This window comes from Cinclus cinclus, chromosome 4 (genome assembly GCF_963662255.1).
Source record: "Cinclus cinclus chromosome 4, bCinCin1.1, whole genome shotgun sequence".
Lineage (NCBI taxonomy): Eukaryota > Metazoa > Chordata > Aves > Passeriformes > Cinclidae > Cinclus > Cinclus cinclus.
The window spans coordinates 33503774-33531654 of NC_085049.1; the positions used below are offsets into that span (position 1 = coordinate 33503774).

Genomic DNA, 27881 nt, shown 5'->3' on the forward strand with positions numbered 1-27881 from the left:
CACTTTATCAGACAGTCTGTCATAAGATTGGTCTGACACTTTTAACACTTTCCATTTTTGGGGTTTGAGAAAATGTATATGCAAACATTATGTTATTTAGGCCTCTTTAACCGGTCTCTGTAACTTTTGAGCAGCAGTCTTGCTCTTCTCATAGCAGTGTCTGTTGGGGATATTGCTGATTTATTCCTTCACTATTATTCTATTTTGCAAATAGCAGTGTTGATGTCCCAGTTCAGGGGATGCCCACTCTTCAACCACTGCATCACTGTTTTTAAAAAGGATTTAATGAGAGACTTTGCACCTGTATTTGTCTACTCAGGGAAGTGTCCAGCAACTCTATTGACCATAAGGCATGAACTCTCAATATGTAACTACTCTCACTGCTCAGTGCTTTTACAGTCTAAATACTTCCTGACCTGTAAGTTTCTCCTAAAGGCTTCCTATTTAGAAAACAAAAGTATGTACAGGTTTGATTGTTCAACATCTTTGACTTAGGTATTGCATTTTTTCCCATATTTTCACATTTTTAATTTCTGTTTTCTTGACACTAAATACTAATCTACTAGTAAGGACAATTTTTTTCCTCTTGTGAGTGCTCTAATTTCTCAATAAAAAATAATTTATATTCCCCAATGAAACAGTGATCCAATATTCACACTAAAAAATGAAATTTTACTTTGGATTTGTAGTTTTGGTACCATCTTAGGTATGGTTACCAGCAGTATGAGAGATTTTACTGTACACAATCTTAATTCTCAAGGGACTTAGTTCATAGCCCTTGGGACAGACATTAAGTGGAAGGATCTAGATTACTCACTGCTTATTTAATTTCAATTTATAATGTGGCACCAGTTTCCCACAGAACAAACACTTTGTTATCTCCCCTGTCTCAACAGCCTCACTTCAAACCAGATATTCTAGTCTTCAAGTGGTTTTTTTTAGACTGAGATTTCCACAGAAATATATACACAGTGGGTTGAGTTCCCAGTTTAAAGAACTTAGTTAACAGCTCCTTGCTGTTTATTTTCACCAACATCTATCCTATTATTTTGCCAAAGTCTACTTATTATCCATAACCACATTTTCCTTCTTACATGTCTACTTTGGTTTAGTTCACGGACTTTCAATGCTTACTTTTTTCATTTTGAAAAAACATGCAGTGACAGAAGTCTAGTCTCACTCTCTGCACATACTCCTATTACTAATGGACCTATCTGTTTTTATTCCCTTGACACTACTTGCATGGTCATGCAATGGAACACTGCTTCTCTCCCTCTCTTCTCTTCATGGGTCTGGAAAGCTACCACATGACAGCCAGTCTTTCAGCCCAAACCATGGCTGAAGTAAAATCTTTATTCCAAAGGGAAAGCATATTTTTTTTAGTAGTGGAAAGAAAGAGGAAGGGAACAAACAGGCATAAACCCCATCTTTCCGTTCAGAGCTGCTGCATTAAAGAGCCACAGGAAAAGGAAATCTGTTTGTGAAACCATTTCATCGACAGACTTTTTTTGACAAATGTACAGAAAACATTAATCTGAGGAGTTGAGGTTCTTTTATTTTACACCTAATACAATTCAAATTTAAAGGATTACTTGCACAAAAAAATAAACACATTTGGTATAAAAATTTATTGTCACTTTAACACCTTTTTTTCTTCTTATGGCCCCTGCCTTCTTGGAGCAGAAACATATAAAGACTAATGGCACAAGTTTGTTTTATTCTACAGCATTTTTTTTGTTTTTACATACTCAAGTATCCTAAAGGACAACAGCCCGCTGTATACAAGAACCATTTTCTTCAGCCTGCTGAATTAAGTTTCATAAAGAACCAAAGCTATAAAGGCATTTTAAAAACCACTGTCTCTTTTTCCTTTCAGAAGCACTGACTTTTTGCACTATTAATATACATAGTGTTACATAACAGCTCTTGAGTACAGTACATGCAGCAGAATATATCTGTTGTATATAAAACATACATTTAAAATCCTGACTTATTTGAATTTTTGGAAGATTGAGTAATTGTAGAATGCCCACTGCTTAGAGAAAATGGTTTGATAGTACAAATGTCTGCGTATGTTGGCCACTGGAACAATCCAAGGCTCACTGGAATAGTATCTGTAGCACATCAAGGTGCGTAAATAATTTACCTACAATATTAAAACACAACTTAGCAAAACCAATAGTTGAAGATCTTATGACTGGGGACTGGAACTAGAAGATCTTTACAACCATACCATTCTATGATTGCTATGTTACTCTTCAGTGGTTGCAAGGAAGTGTGGTGAGAGTTGCCCCTCTCCTCCCAAGTCCTTTATAAAACCTTTAGTATGCAATTTTTTCCAGATGAAGGAACTTATTTATGTCTACTGCCTCTTCTCTTCATTGCAGCTGTACACTGTGGACAGTACCACTTCCCTTTCGGTGCTTCTGTCAGTCCAACACATCCATAGTGGAACCACTCAATAGGGCACTACAAAGAGAGTTAAAAACAGAGGGTTCGGGACTTGGGCTTTTTTTCAAAATGCCTATCACAACTACAATTCTATGAAAATGAAACGTGAGTGAATCCATAGATTCTGCATTTTACACAAGTCACTGGACAAAACAAGGAGAAGGAAGGATCTGCAACATACACTCAGTACACTAAGAAAAATGATACTAATTCTAGTAGTCATAGATGTACTCACATTACAGAGCAAAATAAGTATGTTGTGCCTTGAAATACTTAGTTTGACAAAGTAATCTTATTCACTTCTGTTAATTAATTCACTTCTGTTTAAATGTGGTTATCTCAGTAAATACATTATTATATTCAACTGTTCTTTGAAAACTTTTTTTTATTTTTAAAGGACAACTGTTATTAGTAATGAAACAGCTGTAAATTCACAGAAATCAAGGATATTTTGAAGCAGGGCATTTTTCAACCTAGCAAAAGCTGAAGGTTTCTAAAAGACCCTGAGCTGTGTTTGGAGAGATGAGAAGTTTCCTGAAGGAAGGTTCAAATCATATGCACTTTACTATAGAAAACTTTATGCAAAAGCAAACTCTAAAAAAAAGCAACTCCTACAAGCAATAGTTATATGCACAAGCCTCTCATGAACCTTTTGATCTTTGTTACTTACATCTTGGTTATCACAGCCTACCATTTCACCATAGGACACCTAGTAAAATAAGAAAAAAAAACCCTTAGCAATTAATACTTTGAAAGGGCCAACATTCAAATTTCTTCCTCTGAGGAGCTTTTCCATTAATAGCAGTAACAACACTTTAATTTTACTTTTGTTACACAAAAACCTAAACACCATCATGTTCATAGTGAATTGGTTTTCAAAAATCATTTGTGCAAAAGAAGATACATCTGCATATTCTAGATTACATAAAAAACTAAATTCACTGTGAACCCCCTGAATTTTTTAATTTAATTATGCCTGAAGTCCCCATTACCAATTTAAAACTCTCCAAGGATATCACATCACTAAAAATTTGACTATATTTAGCTTCAATAGTTCATTATTTACATCACCAGAAAGTAAATAAATACAGATCAGAAGTTCAATAGTAAAAGTACAGTTTTTTTCAAAATTAGCATTCAGAGAAGGAAGTTCAGCTACATCAAAACAGCAGCTGTAGTTGTATTTCAGTTTGGGGGCCATCCTTACCTGATTACAAATACAGTAACGTGGCTCATTTGGATCATAGGTCCAATCAACCTGGCTATTAGAATCAGACTCTGGTATTACTGCTGTTTGCTGAGACAGTTCTTGTGCCAGTGCAGATGAAGAAGAACATGATGATAGAGAGGAAGAAGATGATGAGGAGGAGGACTGCTGACTTGACGATTTGTTGTTGTTTCTGAGGAAGAGTAAAAAAAAGGGAAAAAAATAACATACATTATTTACTTCCTACCAAGTGAAGGAATCACTAAACAAGTACTTGGTTGACTCTGAAATACTGCAGTATGTAAATCACAAAGCTATCATTCACTATCACATTTTATTCAACCACTGCAAACACTGGAATGCACCCACTGAATGCTCCTGGTAAAGGAAACAAGTCATACCAGCTTACAAGTGCAAGACATGCTGTTCTAATCAATGGAATTTAATAGCTCTAAACTGTCAAGTGGCTTTAACAAATGCTTTTCTTCACAAAGTTTTCCATCAAAAGCCTTGGTGTCAAGTCCTTATAAAAATTATGTTACTACTAAAACAGGAATTTACATATAAATAATGTCATATGCCATGTACAATAGATAACTGTTTTGAAAATGACCGATTCTTCTCTGTTAATCTCCACTCAAGCATCAGCAATCACTCCATAGGAATGGTGCCAGAATAAAACTTCTCTGCATTTGCTTATAGGTCAGACCTGACACCCAAGATATTCATAGATGAAAAATGCTTCTAAAACAGCATTATAAACTGAATTGTGAACACACACAAATTTGAATGAAGAAAAAAACACTCAAGTCAATTTAAAAGGACGGGCATTTTCAGACAAATTCTTTCAAGAACAAGTTCTGATTGTTGAATGTGTTGTGACATTGTGTTGTTAAAAACACTTTAAAACTTCATTTCAATCAGAAATAAAATTTGTTCCCTGTTCTAGATGGTCAGTCATTAGAAAGCGTCATGTTTACTTGAACTGGCATCAAGCAGATCTCCAAATTATTTCAAAACCATCTACAAACCATTTCACAGCAATTCCCAACATTTGCTGTTGGATCTAATCTCTCCAAAACACGGAAAAATGAGGGAAGACAATTGTCTCACAGATAAGAAAGCAAATCAACGGAGTGAGTTTCCTTAAAGAAAAAGAAGGGGGAGACTGAAGAACACAGCCCTGAACAAAAAAGGGCCAACAGGCAATAGCTACCTTCTGCTGATTCCCACCCACAGACATTAAATACAATGTATTTCTCATATGGCCCATGACCTTTTAAAAGAAAGCTCAGCTGTCTTAAGAGCTATAATTGTAGTCAACAAGTAAGAAAACCTACTTGCTTTTTCTGCCACTTCGTGAATCTGAGGTTGATGAACTTAATGTCTGAGTTAACGTAGATGCCAGAGCTGATGACGAATATCCACCTGAATCTCTGGACAATGAAAATTCTCTTCCAAGCTGAAAATCATTGTTCTTAAATGCTTCATAGCTGGCTTTTAGACTGGATGTTCGTCTTCCCTCCTTCATCTGAAAGGAATACTGATATTGTATCAGATCACACAGGAAAGCTCCTACATAAGGCTGCTGTCTGCTAATGATATGCACAGGTTCACTCGTTACCTTGTTAACGAAATTATCTACTAAAGGCAGTTAAATGTGTGAGAGTATCATCCAGGAGAAGTCAGAAAACAAACAGTCCCTTTAGGCAAGTTATACAGGATGAAATTGTTGCATATTAATAAAATTCTAATATAAGAACTGAATCACAGCAGTTGAAAGTGATCATCGGAACTCAGATTAAAAAAAAAAAAACAAAACCAAACAAAACCAAAAACAAACAAACAAAAAGCAGTCACTAGCCTTTCTTCTTAATCTTAAGAGGATGGCAGAATGACAAGAATATTTTGACATTACCTGTGCCGTGGCTTGCACTGCTTGAGCTGCTGCCATGGTAATTGCACCGGCTCCAGATCCTGAAGATAATGAGCCCAGGTTATATGATGCCAATGGTTGAGAAGAGTTTGTATTGTATGCATTGTTTGAAGAGGATGATGAATTACTGTTTCGACACCCTTGATGAATAGAACACATTTATGAAATTCAAAATGAAACTAAATTCCTTTGCATTTTAAGAAGAGTTATATGACAACCGGTGAAAGAGTAGGAACTCCATTTATGCATCAGAGTAGTCTAATCATTTGGAAAAAAGGTTTTAGAATTAGACACAGCCAGTATTTGTTTATGGGGGGGAAAAAAAGAAGTTTATTCCCTATCTATCCTCATATGCAAGGAGTCCTTTTATAAAGACGGCTCTCACTATAATACTCAGCTACTAAAGAACAAATTTAACTGCTATACCCTATGCCTATATTGAAACAATTCTCTATATAATCTCTATTCTGTACTATAATCATCAAGAAGAGGGTAAGAATGATTATGCACCTATACTGTTTCTGAGGTAAAAATTTCAACAATCTTAACTCTAAAAACTACAGATTAGTTTTAATGCAACACAATTTCCAGGGTCATCTGCAGACTGACAGCTGCTCAGATATAGCTACATTTTATTTGCAGGCTCATGTGAAGTTTCTTCAAAAGAAAATTGAAATAGACATGACTAAAACTACTAAAAACTGACAAACACTACTGAACTCCAAAACAAGGTAGATGACTTACTCTAACTCCTTAGTCTTATTTTCACTATAGGAGTTAAGGAGTTAAGAAACACCTTGATATTGAGAATAGGAAGAAAAGTTTACATTTTTTGGTCACTACTCAGAAAGACTCCTCTTTTGACATAGACAACACATGAAAGAATTTTAATTTTGGACCAACACTCACAAAAAAGGTGTGAAAATTCTTTTCCCTTACTTTGGAAACTGTTGTATCCATTTTTTTCTGAAAATAATGCATTGATCTCTTATATTTCTACTACTAGCTGAATGAAACCATACTGTTATTTTCCTCAAAGTGTAAATAAAAAGAAACAGCCATCCTACAGCTGTGAAATGACAACAAAGCAGACACACTTCATGGACAACATGGACAAGATGAGTAAGAATGCCTGCAATTTCTCATGTTTCAAGAGACTGAAAATCCCAGGGAAAGAGGTATCAGCCTCTGGTTGAGGACTGGCTGAATGGCAGACCCCACATCATTATCCATGCCACAGGGTCTAGAAACTCCACAAAAGGAAGTGCAGTGCACCTGGAGAGTAATAACCCCATGCAACAGCACCACCTGTGGGCTGACCTGCTGAAAAGCCACCCTGTGGAGAAGGACCTCAGGGTCTTGGTGGACAACAAACTGTCCCTGAGCCAGCAGTGTGCCCTGGGGGCTAAGAAGGCTAATGGTGTCTGGGGTACATTAGAAAGGGCATTGCCAGCAGGTTGAGGGAGGTGATCCTGACCCTCTACTCAACCCTAGCAAACTGTGTCTGGAGTGCTGTGCCCAGTTCTGGGCTCCTCAGTACAAGAGAAATGGAGTTCCTGGAATAGGTTCCGTGGAGTAAAAGATGATGAAGGTACTGGAGCACCTCACTTATGAGTAAAGGCTGAGGGAGCAGAGCCTGTTCAGCCTTGAGAAGAGACAACATCACTGTTTATGAGCATCTGAAGGGAGGGTGTCAAGGGGATGGAACCATGCTCTGCTTGGGGTGCCAAGTAGTAGGACAAATGGCAAAGGGGAGAACCTGATGCACAGGAAGTTCCAACTGAATATAAGGAAGAACTTCTTTACTGTGCAGGTGGCCACACACAGGACAGGTAGCACAGAAACAGGCTGCCCAGAGAGGCTGTGGAGTCTCCCTCACTGGAGATATTCAAGAACTGTCTGTACACAATCCTTTGCAAGGCACTCTAGGATGACCCTGCTTGAGCAGGGAGGCTGCACCAGATGACCCACTGGGGTCTGTTCCAACCTTACCTATTCCATGATTCTGTAATTTCAGAAGACTAACTCATAAATATAATTAAGTTTCTCCTCTTCTGATTAAAAAGCAATGAAATGAAAGACAATTAGGATTACCTGGTGTATTTTCTTTAGAAGCATCTGAAGTCAGGGTAGATAGAAGAGCTTCAGATTTAAACTTCTTTTCAGGAACATGATCTGTTGTACTATGGTGAGAAGATGGATTGTGCTTCCTTTCTAAATGAAATAAATGAAGGTTACTTAAGTGTAAAATCTATTCAGCTTGCAAGTAAAATTATGCTAGCACTTTCAACTAATTCCCACCAGCAAAGCCTATTTCATTCTTGCACTTCTTCTTTAAAGACATTATTAGCATTTATTATGTTTTGTTTTCTCCCTGCAATGATGGAGGTAGAGAAGTTCTGAACCATCTTTTTCCTGATACTACTCAACAAAAGAAACAAAGGAAACATAAAAAGTGGCCATTTTTGTAAGTTTCAAATACTTACTCTCTACTGGAGTGTGAGAATGGGAGTGATGGTTATTCACAGGCTGTGCAGGTGTATCCAGCTCCAGAGACCCTAAGAGGGAGGTAAGAAGGACATGAAAATTGAGAGTTGGCACTGTTTTAACTTTTACATACTAAAGGAATCTTTAAAATATTAACCAAATCACTATGCAGTTATATGTACTTTAATCGGAAAAAGTTTTTCTAGAGTTGAAAACCCTTTCTACAATGCAACCAGGAGCCAGTGAAATTAGTTCTCAAATAAAAATTGGTGACTGCTACTGTCCAACTGTTGAAATCAAGAACTTAAAATCAAGGCAAATAAGAACCAAGAAGAACCAACAGCATTGCCCTCAACATGCCACTTACTGAAAGGAGTTGCAGAATGGCTGCACCAAAAGTAATGACAATCTACACCAATATGAACTAAAGAGTGAACAATGTAAACTGTACAAACAAGGGATCTTGTCCCACTGAGTCCACCTTGTCGCATTCAGTCAAAACTCAAGAAACAGCAGTTTCATCTTTCAAGATGATTTAACATTCAAAAGGAAGGGCTGCAGATCATCATCCAGATTTTCTTAATATTCAAAAGACACAGAGAAACAATACAAAAAACCCAAAACGAAACAAAAACCCCCACAAAACCAACAAAACAACAACAAACCCCACCCCTATCCTCCCCCCAAAAAAGGAAAAAGTCAGATGAGCATAAATCCAAGTCTATGTCTAAGAATAAAATTTCTTGTAAGATGAAGCTAAAAAGTCACAGCACAGGAGAGACTTTGACTATAAATTTAGAACAATATACAATATTTTGTGTGTAAATTTCTAACAAAGATTTTGAAGTAGTTGCAATACCTACCAACTTATATTATAACAGAAGACAAAACAAGAAAGCATTTCACATTCATTTCTCAAAATCTGTAGCTTCAGCATTTTTTTACCTCTTCCAGTGTTTTCAAAAAGCACTGACATACTTGAGTATATGAGTAATACATAAGTATTACAAAAGTTTAAATATAATTATTCTAGAAGAGGATCAAAGCATAAGGAGCTATTTTGGCTGAGGGAACTTCAATCACATTATGAACTTGTCCAAAGGCTGCCCTCTGGCGGGACATCAACCTTATGTATTTACTCTGAAAGCTAAAAATATTAAGAGTCTTCTACTTTTAGCTTTATTTAAAAACAAGCAAGGAAACAGAACTCTCAAACCAAACAGACCTTAAAGATGCAACATGCAGTCTAGTACTTCTCTGTTTTGAATTACTGAAATCCTATCTAGCAACCTCTCCAAACATGGCTCAACAGAAGGTAGCATCACATCCTAAAACCAGCTGGGATTGAAAGTAAAATAAACTTGTCCTTTTCTGTAATTGCTAACCAAATAATACCATTTAATTTAGAGTTTCCTTTTTGTGCACCTGTTATTTATAATAGCAATTACAACTACCCAAACTCCCAACTTACACAATACAGTCACAAGAAGTTCCAAGAAAGAATACTTATTCCTAAAATCCCTAAGTGACTTAAGTCAATTTTCACTATCTTTGGCTATGAGGACAGCCACTGCCTCCATAATCATAGCAGCTAAATCAACTTGTAAATTTATCACAACTGCATTTGAATTTGATGTCTAAATGCTGATAAGCCAGATTCTTCTCCAGCAAGCTGGCAAAAAAGCTGTAACTTCATATTTTTATTTACATTCTGAGTACCAGTATGGTTGCATTTAACATGCAGGTTTTTTACCTAAAATGCTTTTCCTTCACTGGCCCATTATAGAACAAACCATTCTCACCCCTTTAAAAAAAGAAAAACCCCAAGTATATGGAAAACTAAAATAATGACCCTCTTTAGTTTGGTGACAATCAGTTCAAGGAAGAAACGGTACCCTTGAAACTGGGTGGGTGGTATGCTTAGACCAAAGTACTTGGCTTAATATCTACAATCATTAAAAACTGGTTTAAAGAATCATGTATCTTACTGTAGTAACTCACAAGGACAACAGTTGTGTGCAAAAATTATTCTATTACTCAGCTCATTCATCAGTATTTTGATTTCACTGGTATAAATTGAAGTTGAAACTAAAAGTTGAGAATCACTGATTATTAGTGGGTTAAAACACAGGTGAAAATACTGGCAGCCACTAACTAGTGTATGATACTTTAATTTTGAAAATTGACAGAGAGTCTGTCAAGTTCTTAAAGAAAATCATGCATACTTACGTCTCTCTAATATTTCTGTAATTCCAGCATTATCTGCTTCAAGTTCCATTTTAAATTTAGCGAGTTCCTGGTCCAATTTTCTCAAATGACGATCTACCTGTTTGGTAGATAAAGCAAAAATAAATAGTATCCATTTCTGGAACATGAATATCTACATCCTCAATCTCAGGCTTGCTAAGTATTTCCCTTCCAGCAAATTTGTGCCACACATCCCTAAGCACAATAATGCACAGAAGCAAACTTTTTGGTCACCTTCACTTCCCTCACTCAGCAAATACACTGCTGTTAACACCAAAATAGCATAGGCAGAGCTCCAAGACACTTCAGAAATAAAGATGAAGAAGACTTGGAGGTGCTCTGGTTATGCAAACACAAAAGGGAAGAAGAAGAACAGTACACAACATGGACTTCAGTAGAAATTGGGCTGCTTTGAGGAAATCACAAGTTCTGAACAGAAACCTGTGTGCAATTTGTGTGCCACTTATAAACACCAGCAAATTTGGTGTGTACTGAGTCTTAACTGAAAGTGGAGACTCCTGTGCGTTTCAGCAAACTATGACGTGCTCTTGGGTATTAAAATAATTAACCAAAAAAATGTTCAACTCACTATCATGAAAAGAAACACTACATTCCAAATGCTTTCTGCATCTGTAATCATACAACAAAATTTACCTGTCTTTATTGAAAACTGGGGGATTTATCCAGTTACCAGCTAAGCAAAGGAGAAGTTCCAACTTCTAGAATAAACTTTTGGTCAGTTGTAGTGAAACTAAAGGAGTTGTTTTATGTCTTTTATATTTGAGTGTAATCTGACTTGCAGGTTCTGTTTTCTTGAGGAATGTAAAATAAATAAACTTTATACTTTAAATCACATGCCACTCCTCTCTGGGTCTGGCCATCCATCCAATTTTTTACCCAATGAATGGTGCACCTGGCCAAGGCATGAGTAGCCAGTTTCTCCAGGAGTATGCTGTAGGAAACAGTGTCAAAGGCTTTACTAAAGTCCAGGTAGGCAACATTCACAGCCTTTCCCTCACATGCTAAGCAGGTCACTTCATCCTTGAAGATCAGGTCAGTCAAATAAGAACTGTCTTTTCTAAACCCATGCTACCTGGGCCTGATCCCCTGGTTGTCCTGCTTGTGCTATGTCATGACACTCAGGATGATCTGCTCCATGACCTTCCCCACGACTGAAGTCAGGCTGACAGGCCCTTACTTCCCTAGATGCTCTTTCTGATCCTTCTTGTACATGGGCATTACATTTCCTGATTTCCAGTCAATTCAGACCTCTGGTAAACACCCAAAAGTGGCTCAGTGACCTCTTCCACCATCTCCCCTAGTGCTGTATGGTGGATCCCATCACAGCCCTAGACTTGTGAGTGTCTAAGTGGCACAGCAGGTTGCTGACCTCCCTCGAATTACAGTGACTTCATTAAGCTCCCCACCCACTTCTTCCAGCTCAAGGGGCTGAGTACCCTGAGAACAACTGGTCTTGTTATTAAATATTGTGGCAATGAAGTACTTCTGCCTTTTCTTCATCCTCCATCACTATGTTCAGCTCTGTATCCAGTAAAGGATGGAGATTTTCCACAGCCCTTCTATTATTGCTGATATATTTTTAAAAATATATTCCTCTTTCATTGCAGTAACCAGATAAAAATTTTACTTGGGCTTTGGCCCTTCTAATGATCTGCCCACATAACCTCATAAAATCCTTGTAGCCCTCTCAAGCTTCCTGCCCGTTCTTCCCAAGGTGATATACTTTTCTTCCCCAGGCTGAAGCCAAAGCTCTGTATTTAGCCAGGCTGCTCTTCTTCCCTGCTGGCTTCTCTTTTGGCACATGGGGATGAGCTGTTCATCCATTTAATATTTAAGACACATTTAAGATTTCCTTCTTGAAGAATGTCTAGCCTTCCAGGACTCCTCAACACTGCATCCCAAGGGATTCTCTCAACCAGTCTCCTAAACAGGCCAAAACCATACTTTAAACCTTATGATTTTATACTCTTTAATACTCTTTCTGCTTTATACTTAAGTCACACTACCCAAAAACCTGAAATTCTTAGAAGTCAATAAAATATTAACTGTTTCTTCCACCAGCAAAACATCTGTATGTAGATTACATAAAAGTACAGGTAGCATGGCAGCACTGATTATCAAAATACTTAGAACTTCCCAGGGCATAAACTTAGGTAATTTACCACAAGTCTTGTGTCCACTTACCAGATCATATATTTGATTAGCCAGTTGCACTTTTTCATCTGCATCTTCCAAAGCCTTATAATAATCCTGTTTGAAAATACTTTTTTTTAATTATGAATGTAACGGAATTAATTTCAGTAAGTTTAAGATACTGTTAGGAAGCACAAAATATAAGTCAAAAGGACAATTTTAAGTCAGTTTTCAGAAAGACTGAAATTTTACTGTGAACAACCATCATCTGAAATATATATCAATTTATTTTCTCTGTGTTGGAAGAAGCCAAATTACAAGATAGGGACACTTCCAACTAGAGTGATACCTAGATTTCTGCAAGAAATGCTACAAGAAATGAAACAATCTTGGATTTATTTTATATTACACAGCATCATGTTATGGATGTAAAATGAGATTGTGTCTTTTACTTCAGGGCCACCACAAATCCTACTGCTCTTCAAAATTATGCTGAGTACTCTGTGGGGAGGCCTTTCTAGCACTCTAGTTAAACTGAGAAAATATTGTATATCACTTAAATTAGTTTAAAATAAGCTTCTCTAACTCATTAGTGCATTCTAAATAATTTGACTAAAGCAATCCAAAAGTGTCCTCTAACCAATGAAAATGCACAGACAAAACATTTTTTAAAGGTATACTTTTAATTGCTTTTACTTTAGATTTGAATGGATTTTGCTGCCTTTTAATTCTCAGCTTTTAATTCCACTGTATAGTATCTTATGCAGAAACTACTTGAAATTTTTATTCAACTAAAGTCAAAAGCAAATTTTTCCTTTATTCTAGTGAAGTCAGAGCTCTCACCTTTTTCCTTTTTAGAATTTAAAAATCTATTTGCATTAATTAAACAAGAAAACAAGCCCTACCCAAATTAGGGGTTGAAGTAGCCCCTGTAGGAGACTACAAAGGCGTTTCTCCTGACAAAATGATGGACTACATTACTACAAATACCACCACCAATGCTCAAATATAGGATAACACAGAGCACATTTCTATTCATGTTCCTACTCCTCCCTCTCTCAAGCTACATAGATTATATGTATAATGTGAAGAAGAACATAGGCAGAAAAATCACAGGAAGTGCTGAATCTAAGCTTGAAAAATAGCCTCTAAAAGCAAAATAACTTGGGCAACTTCATGTCACACAAACAGAAACAAAAAAAAAAAAAAAATCTGAGTTCAAAATTTAGTACCAGGCTTCCTCACCATTTCAGGATTATATTGTTTTAAATGCTAGCAAGTGCTTAGTAAAACTTGACAGAATTTCTTGATCAAAGAAACCTTTCACTCACTTTTCTCCTCCAAGGTAGTTCCATCCACCTTTATGAAAGCCCAAGGGAAAGCACAGTTCTGAGCACTTAAATCTCCCATCAATCATAAATTATTTTTTCCTAAGGTTGTCTTAGTTTGCAAAAGAAAAATCTGACCCACTCTTGTGATATTCTTACTTTTTTGATTGATGTCATTTGTTCTTCTCTCCATTCAGGTTTGTTTTTCTTTGCATTCATAAAAAATTCATTTACCCTCTGCTCAAGCTGATCCATTGCATCTGTAGCATAGGAAAAGATTGAGACAAATGTTATCTTCTCATGTACATAAACGTTAGAAAATAAGGGGAAACTTTTTTCTCAAACAAAGTTGACAGGACTGAGGTGCAAACTATTAGAGAGGGAAAAAAAAGAAAAAACCAAAACAACCAAGCAACAGTTGACAGCGGAGGGAAATATTTACCTTAATTTCCAAGAAGCAGAATTGCATTCTGGTAGGATTCTCATCAAGGTTCTTGTGCTCTCCAGCATGGGACAGGCAGGACTCCAAGTTCTAAAGGTTTTTTGTCCCTAAGAGCAGTGGTAGTGACTTAAAGCACGACCCAAACTCCTCACCCAGGGCTCTAGACTGCTGACTTTGGAACATTCTAGCCAGTTACAAACTGAGCAGGAAACAAAATGTTCTCCTAAGAGAAACAGTCAAATACAAAACCAAATAATTGGAAAAAAAATTAGTGTCTCAAAAAGGTAGACCAACTGAAGAGCAAAGTCACTGCCTTTAAGTCCAGGGCCTCTCCACTGTTTGCTAGGAAGGGTCTGGGCAAATTGAAAGCACTCACAAATTATTCCCTCCACCCCCAGAGGAGTAAATGCACTGACGAAGTATTAATTCGAGAGGATTCTCTCACTTTCATGAAGGTGAGAAATATAATAAGAAGGAAAAAATTAAACCACCCATTTTCTAACACTAACTATCTCTAGAAAGGAGAATGTCAACCACAAGTTTTTTTCATTGTTTATTGAGACAGGAACAGGGATTCCCTTCCCCTTCACCTCCACCCTTTTCCCACTGAGTTTACTATTTCAACAGCTGGCCACTTGTGAACTCAACAGCTTGCACATTTCCAAAAACACACAGCTACCTCAGTCAAACTAGCTTGGACAGCCTTGCTAGTGTCAGGATAGATGAAAGTATTGAGTTTTTATCCCCAGCATTCTCAGTGACATTGCCCACCTATCAGTTTTAAATTAAATGTGACAGTGCATAAATCACCTACAAACTTCAGCCTCTGGGTGCAAAACACCTAAGAAACTTTGCAGAAACCACCATTAAAACTGGATCACATCTTGCCAAAACAAAATGCAAATTAATTTATTAGTTCAAGAACCTCATGAATCCCTAAGTATGATTTACTCTTAAAATCCAAGAGGCCAAGGGTCTTCTCAACTCTGTGAAAATTCACAGCTAAAACTGTTTACACGAATAAACAAAAATTATTCCTACTAAACGATCAAAAATACTCATCAGTCTTCCCTATGCTGGGGACATTCAGCATCAAACCCAACAGGAACCTAACAATTGACTGGAGAGAGCACCACTAATCCCAAGCCAAAACAGTCCACAGTAGTAAGTTCACATCAACTTTATTTATACCCAGACGAACAAAGTAGTCAAATAGTTTTGGAGTGAAACAGGCTAAAGTGGGATAACCTGAAAATTAATACTTTTCACTTTCACCACATAGAGAAGGTTAAGAAGCCTGAGAGGCAGGCAACAAGCACACACTTTATATGGAAGCTTCTAAAATCTTTGTTCTTTAACCAAATGACTCTAATTTGGGCAAAAAAGCCAACAGACAAAATGTTTTGTCTCCTATCCTGTGAACACAAACACCTTAAGTGTTAGTTATTCTAGTGGCTCCATAAAGAAAAAATTATAAAAAGTATCATCCCTCTTCACTTTCTATTGAGGACATATTATCAGTCAGTGTGAAACTGCCTAGGGGAAAATTTCTAAAACCTTGGTCTCTTCTGAAAGAGCAGAAAAGGCAAAGGCAAGTGCAGGTCAGATCTATCAAGTTATATGGAAAGTTCTCTCTGCTGCACTCAAGTTCAGCCATTTTTTTCTCAAGATATTATATTCTGAGATACCAATTTCTTAGATCGTATTTCCCAAGAGAGGTGCCAAAACTTCTGTCAGAACAGTCTTTTTTTCCAGATGTTGATGTTTTACCATGAAAACCTGATAATCCATGATTTTAACTTAAACAGAGAAACACATTTTATGCTTCATGTGCAGCTCAGTTAAAGCCCAAGAATCAAGTCCCAACTCAAATGATCTTTGCTTTTTACCACAGCAATCTTACCAGAATATACAGCAGACAGACCTGGCTTATTTTTGATTACAACTACAAACAGCAGAACCTGCCTCATTAGGAGTCAGTGTGGTCCAAACAGAACAAAATACAAAGTCAACAATGACACTAAAGCAGAGCTGCAGAGATATCTCTGAATTACAAATCATGTAGATTTGTGGGACAACATCAAAGTACTGTTTTCAAGTACTTCTGAGACACCAAACAACCTCCAGATTTGTAGTGTTCATCAGGCAACTGGGCAAGTGATGCTGAAGAGGTGCTAGTCCAGAAGTTTCATAAATGTCTTTGGATACCCTGCCAATCATTGGACAAGAATTACAGAAATACCAAGGTCTAAAAGAAACTTTCTGTACACCTGAGGTTGGTCCACTGTCATTTACTACTTCTAGTAATACAACATAGAGTGTTATTTGCAATTTTCAGTTAAAGCAGAGGAAATTACAGTCTGCTGTCTTGGCATTGCTAGCTGCCTCAGCTCTCACACACACACCTAAAAAAAAAACCATACTATCTTCTTTGCCTTCTTATGGAACAGAAGTAAAATTTATGAACTTATTCCAAACTATCCAAGTCAGGGAGCTGCTCACTCCTTCTCATGATGCTCCCTGGTGATAGTGACTTCAGAATTGTTATCTCCCATTAGGAGCTATGACTGCTCCTCCAACTTTAAGCACTGAACCCAAGACAACATTTAGATCATAATATATATAGATATATAAATCCTACAGACAGTTCTACATGTGTCCATAATACCTGTTAAACAGACCTGCTGGGCTCACTAAAGTAAATATCCAACAGAAACCACTTCAAAGTATTATAGAACTGTTCCCACTTAATGCCACACATTTTGTATTCCTATACAATACTCCCTTGTTATTTCAATCTCTGCTCTTTCTCTCACACCCCTTTATAGCCTGGCCCTTCCATGTTCATGACTGCTCTCACCCTTCGTGCAGTAGCAGTTTCATTAATGAATACTTTTGGATCACAGTTATAGATAACCGTATTAATTGTGTGTTAAATGACCACAGCAGCTATCCAGGGTGTTACAGGACACCTAAGTCCCAGACCAGACTGCATTAGAAGATGAAATGGCAATGAATCCTGAAAACAGCCTAAGGCAATGCATTACATCAGGATATAAGCAGTGAGATACAAAGTGGTCTACAAAGAAACCTGAAGCATACTTATATTTTGTATATTATCGTATATTTATACAAAAGTAGACATTTATATAAAATTTAATTTGTATAAAACCGAAAGTATATTTATTAAAGTGAATTTGGTGCATGTCAGCTAGGGCAAGCAAATGGCACCTTCCCATATACTTTTATCAGGGAGCTGGCTGGAAAGTTTCACGGAGAGCATGCCGCTGCCTACTGGAAGGAGTGGGACATAACTCACGTTTCCAAACCACCACCACTGCTCTTAGGGATCAAAAATCTAAAGAGTTTGGGACGTGCCACCGAAAATGCCTTTGGGAACAGCACAAGCCCAGGATCGTAGCTCCGCCAAAGCCCTCCCTGCGCCGAGGCCCGGCGGGCGAGGGCTTGAGGCGGGGCGGGGGCTGCAGCGCCAGCGCCAGGGGCGTGCGCTCCGCCCCTCGCCTCGTCGCGGCGGCTCGGCAGAGCCTTCGCCCGCGGGAGACGACGAGACGGCCGCAGGCCCGAGCGGCCGTGCTGGAGAGCCGGGTCGGGGATGGGGCGCGACCGCCCCGGGGCAGCGCGGGGGAGCAGGCGGAGCTGCTGCCGCGGGCCGGAGCGGCGCCGCTTCGCCTCCTTCTTTCCTTCCTTCTCCGCTCGGCCTTCCCGCCCTGCGGCGGGGGCGCGGCGGGGGCGCGGCGGTGGGGCCGGTGCCCGCGGGGCGGAGCGGGGCGGGCGGAGGCGGAGGGGGCGGGACTCACGTACTCTGCACCTGCAGGTCCATCTCGCGCATCTCGGTGAACCTGTCGCGCAGATCCATGGGAAGCTGCTCGATCACTGCGGGGACACGGGGGAGCGGGAGAGAAGGGGGAGGAAGGGGGGGAGCCAGTCAGTGACTCGCAGCCGTGGGGGAGGGGGAGCGCCGCCTCCTCGCCGCGGCTTCCCCTGGCTCCCCCGCACCGGCCGTGCCCGGCCGCCCGGCGACCCCGCCGCGTACACACTCACTCTCCAGATAGTCCTCCAGGTACAGCATGGCGGCGGCCGGGCCCGCGCCCAGGGGCTGCTCGAGAGCGGGCGCTCGTCCCTTCCAATATGGCGCCGCCGCCAACAACACCAGCGCCTCGACTCAGCGAAAACAAGATTGGCGGCGGACGGCGCTCGCCCCGGCCGCGCCGCGATTGGCTGCTCGCGCCGCTGACGCACACCGCGGCCCGCGCTCTGCCGCGGCGCCTCACGGGAAGTGTAGTCCGTGCTGGGCGAGCCGGTGGGAGACTGCGCGTCCCGCCAGGCATTGTCAGTCCGGCCGTTCCCGCAGTCCGGGGCCGTTCCCTCCTCGCGGGGTCCGCGGGACTCTCCTCCGGGAGCACCTTTTGGTCCTCCGGAGTGTCCCCGGCGTGACCGCAGCGCCTCAAGTCAGGCGGGCGGAAAGGGAAAAGTTGCGGCTTCTCGACCAGTGTCGAGGCTTTTGTTTGTTAGTTGTTTTAAATGCTCGCAGCCGGCAATCGTTCATTAACAGCGTAAGAAGTGGCAAAACTAGTGAAATTGCTTCAGTCCGTGACCTCTCACGAGACAAAGAAAAAAAAGCTGCTCCGTTCAGCACAGGTCCCAGGTACGGACAGCTTCAGGAGAGGAGAAACTGCGTGAGCTTGAGAATCGCTGTTCAGAGTACAAAACCAAAATTGGCTGATAGCGTTGATTGCCATCCAGTTGCAAATACTCCCTGCAATAACTCACTTTTATGTGTTTGGGGCTGGGGTTTTTCACGCAGTTTAATTTCCCCAAACAGTTTTTTCATCACTGTTCTATTGCTGTTATTTGCTGCTCTAAGCATTGACTCGTGCATTTATCCAGACTTTTTTTTGCCTGGAGAAAGAAATTTTTGGGGTTTACATGATGTCAGGTGTAAGTACAGGAGCATAAGAAGACTGGTAGCAGATTAGATTTGCTTGCTGCCGTGCTTTTTGTTCCCGTGTCTTTATCTGTGCCAGATGTATCCAAGCAAAAAGGAAATAAATGCTTAAGCCCAGTGTGAGTAAAACTTGCATGGGATGTTTCTGAGGGTCAAGACCAATGGAAACTGATACTTTTCTCATGTCTGAAGTTCACGTATTGTGAGTAGTTAGTTAAAGATGAATTTTGGGAAGTGAAGCACACGTTTTGTGTATAGCCTTTATGAAGAGCAATGGTAGTAATGTGTTGGCTACATGTGGTATAGCAAGCAAGTTGAGGGGTTTTAATTCCTTTGTCATTAAAGATGGGGGAGAATGAAAAAGGTCTAAGAATAAACTCTCAATAACTTCAACTTTGTGAAAGGCGCTGCTTCAATGTGGTTATATTCCATATACACTCCATCATCAGCCATGTAGTCTGCACTGCCAAACTAGAAATATCAACTACTCTCATACATAGAAATGATAACAGATTTTAGATGGTCATTAAGATGAGTTAGACCTAGCGGAAATAGTCCATCTATTATTGCTTATACAGATCATTTTCCTGTACAACTTCTGGCACACTAGTGTAGGCGTAACAGTATTTTTAAAGTTTATTTTGAGAAATTGCTTGGCTTCAGTTTGGTATGTTAAAGACAAGATTGAACCTTTGTGGGAAGGTAAATGGCCTGCATTTACTGAAGTGAAAGGGTTGGATGCAGCAAGGGAAATTAATCCCTGCAAAAGCACAGCAAAGTAATGACATCCTCTATTCATTAGGAGAAAAAGCTAGGTGAATTTGGGGGAAATCTGAACTGATGGCATCACTTTCTTTTATACTTAGTTGCAGCTTTAATTTTAAAGAAAAAAAATGTTGTAGACATATTTGGGAGTGCATTTCATGCAGCTGAAGTCTAAGAGCAATACTGAAAACAAAGATACCACTATTAGAACCACAACTGAAATATGGTCATACAATAAGTCCCTACCATTTGCCTCATGACCAAAATCCCAGGACAGCACAGACATTGAGACATTGTGACTTCTCCTCATCTTTGCAAGTTTGGGGGTAGCTAGCAAAATTCTCAATGAGGCCTACTGTGCCAGGGTGTTTTATATGTGTCGTGGTGCCCAGACGAAGGAATACAGCACTTGGGGCTGTGTCATTTAGTAATGGCATGTGCCCTGTGTCTGTTAGTGAAACAGGAAAATGAAACTCTGCTATGCCAGCAGAATGACAAAGTACTAGTGGGGCTTGCTGCTGTCTGCAAGGTATGAGTTCCCCCTGTTTATGTTTAGTGGTTTATTATAATGTGAGAGATTCTTATAGAACCTGCTCAAAGAACTGTTCACTGTAGTGCTTTACAGTAAGGGATGGAAGGGGATTGTGAGGTAAACTACAGATGAAAATACAACTCAATTTGTTTGCTATCTACTGAAAAGAAAACAGGAACTTACTTATCTACCTGTAGTCTTTAGTATTTTTCAGACAAATGAAGAAACTCATGTTTTTTTATCTCTGCCTCAATTAATTAATGTTTTATAGTCAAATGACCACACCAACTTCAGTAGGATTGCTTGTGTAAGTGCTGTTTATCATGACATACCAATGGCACTGAGTTTAGCTGACATTTAAGAAGTGATAAGCCAACAGACCATAAAAATGAAACTGATTTTACAGTAGAAAACTTCCTGTTGTTTATAAATGCAAAGAATTATCTCTATTGATTCACTCAACTTTTCGAACAGCCTAATTAGAACAGCTCTTGATAAGGAAACAGGGATTAATGACTGTTTATTCGAATGCAAATACAGTGAAAAATAACTAAACAACAGCTGTGAACTCAAGGTAAAAAGAAATTCAATTTGTGAGTTACAATTAACATTGCTCAAAAAGCTCCTTTGCAACTACAGAGCTGCTGAGCACAAAAGCGAAGGGAGGCCACAGGAGCTGCTGTTTTCTCCTGTTTATATGGTGTTATTAATGTTGATGGCATTTCTCCAGCAAATGTTTCACATAAATCATGTTTCATCACTGTGAAGGAGTGATGGCATAAAGGAATTTACAGATACCCTGTGATCTACCTAAAGCTAATTGCTTGCTTAGGTTTCATTAGTTTTCAACTGACAGGGAAAAAAAAGCTGATTAAAAACATAAATTTATGTTCTGATGCATGCTTCTCAGATGGGGGTTAAGATTTTCAAATCTCCCTCTCTTCTGCACTGTCTTGGGGTGACTTTATGATGCTTCTATCTCAAATCATCTGTTCCATTGGTGTTGAATATTGAGTTCTGCAGCTTTAAGACTGATTTCGGGAGTGGAGGGAGAGAGAAGACCTGCACTTACCCATTCCGTGTCTCTGTAATGTCCTTTTTCTATTCTAATTTCTTCTACCTCTTCCCATGTGTAGGGCTGTTTGACACATCTAACTCTATCATTTCCATATTTTGTGTTGCATCTGCTATATATCTGAAAATGCCCTTTTCCATCTTCCTTCCAAATCCATTCTATCCTCTGAGCTCTATGATTGCTGGACCTTTCTATACCCATTACCGTCCCATTTGGGACTGTCACAGTTGCTACTCTGATTTTTAACTCTTGTCTAATACAGTGTTTCTCTTTTGTCCTTACGTTTTGTTTCTTTGTTTTCAAGAAGGACAGATTTCTAATGATATTATTTGATAAATCAGGAAAAACCTACCTAGCCCATCCCTAGATTGACATTCCCGGTCTCAGGTACTGCAGGTAGGTTCCTGTGCTTTGGTTTCTCACAAGGGAGCCTCCCTGCCTGTGGCACACAGAGGTTGCAGAGGTACATCTGTGTGTTTCTGAGGGCTCTCACAGAACAACTTCAAGGCAGAGTGACAGCTAAGTGGCATCCACCAGAGCCTACATAAAACTGCGAGCCTGGGTAGCTCTTAAACTACCAGAAGTGAGCAGTTTGCTTTTCTTTGGCACCTGTTCCTGCTGCACTAGAGCAGTCCTGTCTGGCAGGCCAGAATCCATTCACCACGGTGCACTGCTGTGAGCATGTGTTGTGGATCGCAGCGTTCCCAGCACTTCTGGCTGGCAGTGTCAGTATCAGGCCTGCTGGTCTCCTCACATGCTTTCAACTAGTTTATTGTAATTCTTCCTCACATCCTGTTGGGTGCCTGCTGGTTTTCTGCTGTTTGCAGCTGTTTTTTTCCATTCTTTCCAGTCCACCCAGTTTTGCAGTCCAGCTGTCCCTCCCAGCTGCCATGGGCTTCACCATCTCCCAGATTCCACCCTTTCTGCTGCTGCAGGGGCATCACCCACAGCCTCACTCTCTCTCTGCAGGAAATAACTATCATTCCTGCTGTACTGCACACCATGGCTATTGGAGGACATTAGTTAAATAACTGAATTGTCTTGAGACTGAGCACTATGTTGTAAGGATTACAGCATGATCGTATTTTTTTCTGAACAATCTACTTTATGTAATGGGAAACTCCATCCAGAGCTGGATCCTTTGAAAAAGTTATGTCAAAGTTTTAAGTACATAATATTACCCTAGTCTGGTGCAGCACTATGCAGGAACTTCACACTTGAGTGAAACAATCCCTAAAAATGGCAAATTTGGCCCAGGAGTATTGTGTCTGGATGGCAATCTCTCTTGAGAAATCAGTTTCCTTTTCTGCTTATTACAAACTCTCTTGGATTCTGAGATTCACATTCCTGTTTCTGGAAGAAAATCCATGACCCCAGGTAATTAATTTGCCTTAACAATCAACAGGAAAATGGAACTGCCATTTATCTTTCTGTTTGACTTTGTGTACAGACTCAGGCAATTATATCTCCATCTTTTGGTTAATTTTATCTGCTACAGACTCAGTTAAATTTGCTTGCAGATTTCAGTTATTTCCTGAAAATCTGCAGGGTATGAGCAATTGCTGTTTATGTATTAATCACTGAAATGTTTTATCCTGACTTCCTAAGGAAATAAAGCTCACACGAGCAATCCATATGTTTGTATGAATACTTATCTGTTTTTTTCACTCTGTCCTGTCTCTATAGAATTGACTAATTTCAGCCTAACTGAAAATAGAAAAATTGTTCTTTTAGAGATTGTCTACTTATTAGATGCTTGCCTGCTGCTAAGAGTTTTGGATTTTTTTTTTTCAATTTCACTGAGGAGAAGATTGCAATATGAACCTTCCATGTATTAGACTCAAGAAAATCTACTCAAAAGCAATCTCAGTACCCAAACCATAAAAAAAGTCTTCTGCTGATGGACGTAACTTGTGCACAAGGAACCAATATAAGCAGTTTTGCTGCTCACAGAACATCCAGGTTTGTTTGCTTGATTTTCTTGCCATCTTGAATATTGGACCCTGTGGCAGTAAGTTGGAAAGTTATTATCTTAATAATTACTTCAGCATTTAAAGCAAAATTTGACATTTCAAATACCTTTAACTATTTATCTTTAATGGAAGACATTTTCTGCCTTTCTCTTCTCAGATTTATACATGTATTTTTTAACATGAGGCCAGGAAATGCTTGTGCTTGGAATCAGCTCCTATCTACTAGTTTCCACCAAGAAATGCTATAAATTTCTGGTATGCCATGAGTGGCACAGAAGAATGTGGGATATGACACCATCTATGCCCCGTGCTGCTCGGAAGATGTGTCCTCTGACAATTGAGGTCTAGAGATGGAGCAGGTAAAAAAATAAAAGATCTGAACAGTCTTGTGGTCAGAGCACACATCTAGGAGATGACAATGCAGTAGTATTACTCTCCAGTCAAATTCATGCTCTTGTCACCTTCTTTGTCCCTGGAGCAAATTCACAGAAGTTGCAAGTGGCAGCAGGGGAAGGAAGTAACTGAGAAATTTGCCAAAATAATGACATTATGACTGACTGAAGTAGCACAGCTGACCCAGGAGAGGAAGCAGACTTTGAGTGTAGGCATGAGACTTCACTGCCTCTCGGCTTACACTGTCAGATACATGAGGATAACCCAGGAATCATCTCTTTCATGGTTTCTAGAGCTGTGCAGAGACTGAGGCAGTCAAGAAACTGGAGTTCAGACTCAGAGGAGCTGCAGGACAGAACAGTCCTTGTGACATAAGGCAAATACCCTAACTTCTTACCAGGGAGAGAAGACATACTGCAATTTAGCATAAGAATGAGTCTACCTCTTTGGTTTGATAATGTAAGGCAAAACTTGGGGCAAAAAAATGAGAACAACCTTTTCTTCCTTGAAGTTCCCTGAAATTTTATTACCATATGTATTCAAGGTAGTAATAACATTGTGGCTGAGATACTCTCAAAGATACAGCCAAGTGGTCTTTCTAGGGAAGCTAATTTAGATGATAATTACTTTATAAAGAAGTATACAATTGATGAAAATACAGACAACTTGGAGAGCACAGAAGTTCCTCTCCACCTGTCCTATTGACTTCTGTTGTCTGATTTTTTTTAACTTTCACATGATCTAAATGGACCTGATTCATATATCCGTGGTCAAATTTGCATTAGAATTAGAAGTAAAGCTTAGCTTACAAATTAACTAATCCTATTCCTTACTGGCTTGCATCAGCATACTTTAAGGTTGTTATGGTTTATTATTTTTGTTCTGAAATGCAAATTCATGGTCTCATATGTGGTGACCCCTGTCATGTTAGTTCCTACAGAAATAAAGAATAAAAGGTGATGACAGGCTAAGTTAATACCTAGTTTGCTTTTCATCTCATGCACTGAGGGAGTAACATTACCATATTTTTAGATGAGTTCTAAAGGTTTGCAATCAGCACGTACTGTAATGATGTAACAGATTGCCTCATTTTTGCATATATGCAAAAATCCTTAATGTAAGCATGCACAAGGTTATTTGAACATGCATTGTGAAAGCAGAAGAGGCAGTAAGTGCCACTGCAGTCCATTTTAGAAGGATTGCTCTTGTTTCAAGTTTTGAAACATTTCCATTATTCTGATGTATTTCTTTCCAAAAGAGATATCTAAGTCTTAAGCCTTCAGTACTTTTTTAGTGCACATGGAGAGTTTGCCTCTTTTCATGCATGTTGTTGCCGAACTGTCTGGTCATTTATATTTGCACATGTTATATCTATTAAATTTGTTCGTGTCCCAGAAGTTATAAGAAATCAGGGCTTTACCAGAAAAGAGAGCTACTTTTCAGGAGGCCACAAGTTGATTTTACAGAAAGTCTAACCTAATGTGGCAATGGAACATATTTTTTAAAGGGAAAAACTCCTTATTGATAATTATCTGTCAATAATTTATAAAGAAAGTACTAAAATCGCTGCAATTTTTTATATCAATTCAATTTGAAAACAAAGAGTTAGTAGTTTTTTTTCTGTTAATAACAACCCTATATTCCACTTAGTTACAACCTCGGGTCTTCTTGGCTTTTCTATGTGTTTCTGCCCTTAAAGATTAATGCAAAACTCTTGGGAATGCAGTTGACTGGGAATTCTTCAATGAAACATTTTTTTTAGCTGGAAAATACTCAGTAGACACTAACATGCTTGCAAGAACCTAAGTGCTTCAACAGGGCTTTTACTGAAATGCAATACTCTAGAGAACGAGAGGCATAATAGGTAATAGCCTTGTGGTCGTGAAACTCTTGGGAGTTAAGCAAGAAACTCACAAGTGTCTTCTGTCTGATTTAGGTGTTAGGCCTGAGATTTTTTTCCTCTTGATCTGCCTTGTGTGAGAGATACCACTATGAAGCTAGTCCAGTGTTCTGTCTGGTTGTGATTCTGAGCACTCAGCTTCACAGCGTTGCTGCAGAGAATTTGAGCAAAATATACAAACACAGAATGTCATAACCATCACTAGAAAAACCACTGTAGGGTTGATTTCCTGGTATCCTGAGCATATTTCTGGGACAGGAAGAAAGGGCAGACCTGCAGACAGAATCCGAGCCTTTCACATCCCAGGTAAATTCCTCCTATTGCCAGGCTATTAGCTGTGCATTCATTAAATTGCTAGTGTTTAGCGACATTTAATTAAGACAAGGAACATTTAAGAAACCTTAAGAAGTGTTATGGGATAAAAAAGCCCCATTTCCTAGTCTAACTTGATATTGAATATCTTTTATTGATAGGAAACTGGTTTAATTAAAAAAAATATAAATCTTAAAAACTCATTTCAGTTTGACTGTGATTATATTTAAATTCTGATACAATTAACATTAAGAATTACTTTTGTTATCAGTGAAATCTGGCTCTCCATGATTGACAATTTTATCTACACAGAAAGGCAGAATCTTTTTTGAAAAAATTGACAATGTGCAAAGAACTTCATATATCTTTCAAGACAGTGTTTTACAAATTTTTGAGAAAAATCCAGTGGCTCCTAGATTATGTGCCTAAGGTATAATTTTAAAACTATCAGGTCACACAATGTTGTAATTCAATAACAACTGCTTATAACATAGTAAGAGAAAAAATGCTTGATGAAGATAGAAATAGGTCTTAATTTTTTTTTTTATTGTGTATGTCCTTTCTTTGCTGCAACTATGTCTGGGCTGTTTTTCCATTTTGAGGCTAAATGCAAATTCAGATTATAAATAATTCCTTCTAAAGAATACTTACTGGAAAAAGAAAAGCCTAAAACAGTATGTCTTAGCAGTTATTTTCTTTTGTAAACAGGATCAACACAAACAGTGCTCCCAGACGAGGATGATTAATAGTTCAAAACACTATAGATCTGCATTATGTAATGCATCTCATATCCTTGGAATGAGGATTGTAATTTTTCATTGTTGTCTAGAGCTAAAATTACAACAGGTAATTTGCAAGAATAGATTGTAGTGTTTTATAATTGCTTTTTAAAATTCATATGGTCTTATATTTGAATAAATATTAGATATCAGGACAATGCATTAATTTTCTGTGTAGTGACATGCAATGGCTGGATAATCAATTATACCTTTTTTTTTTTTTTCCTAAAATGACCTCTATCATATTTCTCCTATGGTGTGGTACCCTTTAAGTAGTACCAGAATACAAGCACACTCCTCCCACCAAGAAGTACTCATTTTCTACTTTTATTTCCTTATCTCTACTCAGCCATGTGACTGGCAGGGTTCACAGATAACCCTTCAAGTTAGAGCACATTCTGACTGCTTCTGGTCTCTTGTCAATATGACTTTACAGGGGGCTGTTTTCTCATGGGCCCTCCCTGGCACCTCTCCTTGCCGCTGCTGTGTGCCCCTCGTTCAAATGATGGCTTTGGCTTATACCAGATATATGGTTTGTTGTAGGCTGTAGAGTTCATTAAAAGCTGCATGATAATTCATACTCGGAGAATCTCTCTCTGAACCTGTCTCTACTCAATTACAGAATTGCAAAAAGAATTATGTGAGGGATGCCAGATAGAAAAACCTGATTTACGGCAGTTTGTTTGGGGTTTTGTTGTTGTTGTGGGAATGCACTAAGAATCCAACACTTTGTGTGTTGACACGGTCAAATGTGCTGTAAGTGTCTGAATGGGAAATTCCATTAAATCACTGACTTGTGGTTCTGGAATTACTCAGTGACCTCAACTGTTGGAGCACAGCTGTAGCCTGCCTTCTTTATTTTCTGATGCTGGCTCATAATGTATCTTGCTAGCTTGGACAACAGAGGCATGTCCCTTGTGGTCCACTTTGTTGA

General features: G+C 39.0%; 1 protein-coding gene across 6 annotated transcripts; it reads right to left on the minus strand.

Moving 5' to 3' along the window:
- Positions 1-1533: 1533 nt before the first annotated feature.
- On the minus strand, positions 1534-18425 carry ING3 (inhibitor of growth family member 3). Of its 6 annotated transcripts, XM_062491920.1 has the most exons (13): positions 18315-18330; positions 18075-18146; positions 14253-14359; positions 13970-14070; positions 12534-12599; positions 10311-10407; positions 8081-8152; positions 7689-7808; positions 5577-5734; positions 4999-5189; positions 3659-3851; positions 3122-3160; positions 1534-2469 (listed from the first exon to the last, which is right to left on the minus strand). In XM_062491920.1, the coding sequence occupies exons 4-13, from the start codon at positions 14063-14065 to the stop codon at positions 2353-2355; spliced, it is 1149 nt and encodes a 382-aa protein (XP_062347904.1). In that variant the 5' UTR covers positions 14066-14070; positions 14253-14359; positions 18075-18146; positions 18315-18330; the 3' UTR covers positions 1534-2352. The 6 variants fall into 6 exon arrangements, with proteins under 6 accessions (XP_062347904.1, XP_062347902.1, XP_062347898.1 ...); XM_062491918.1 differs by lacking the exon at positions 14253-14359 and having other exon boundaries at positions 5577-5635; positions 18315-18425; XM_062491914.1 differs by lacking the exon at positions 14253-14359 and having other exon boundaries at positions 18315-18425.
- Positions 18426-27881: the final 9456 nt, after the last annotated feature.

What these genes read in the sequence shown, in the direction of transcription:
- ING3 (XM_062491914.1), bottom strand. Translation starts at nt 18,342, where the DNA reads ATGCTGTACCTGGAGGACTATCTGGAGA. An exon ending in AAATGACATCAATCAAAAAA is followed by an intron (nt 12,600 to 13,969) that starts GTAAGAATATCA and finishes ATTTTCAAACAG; the next exon opens with GATTATTATAAGGCTTTGGA. An exon ending in CAGTGCAAGCCACGGCACAG is followed by an intron (nt 5,190 to 5,576) that starts GTAATGTCAAAA and finishes TATTCCTTTCAG; the next exon opens with ATGAAGGAGGGAAGACGAAC.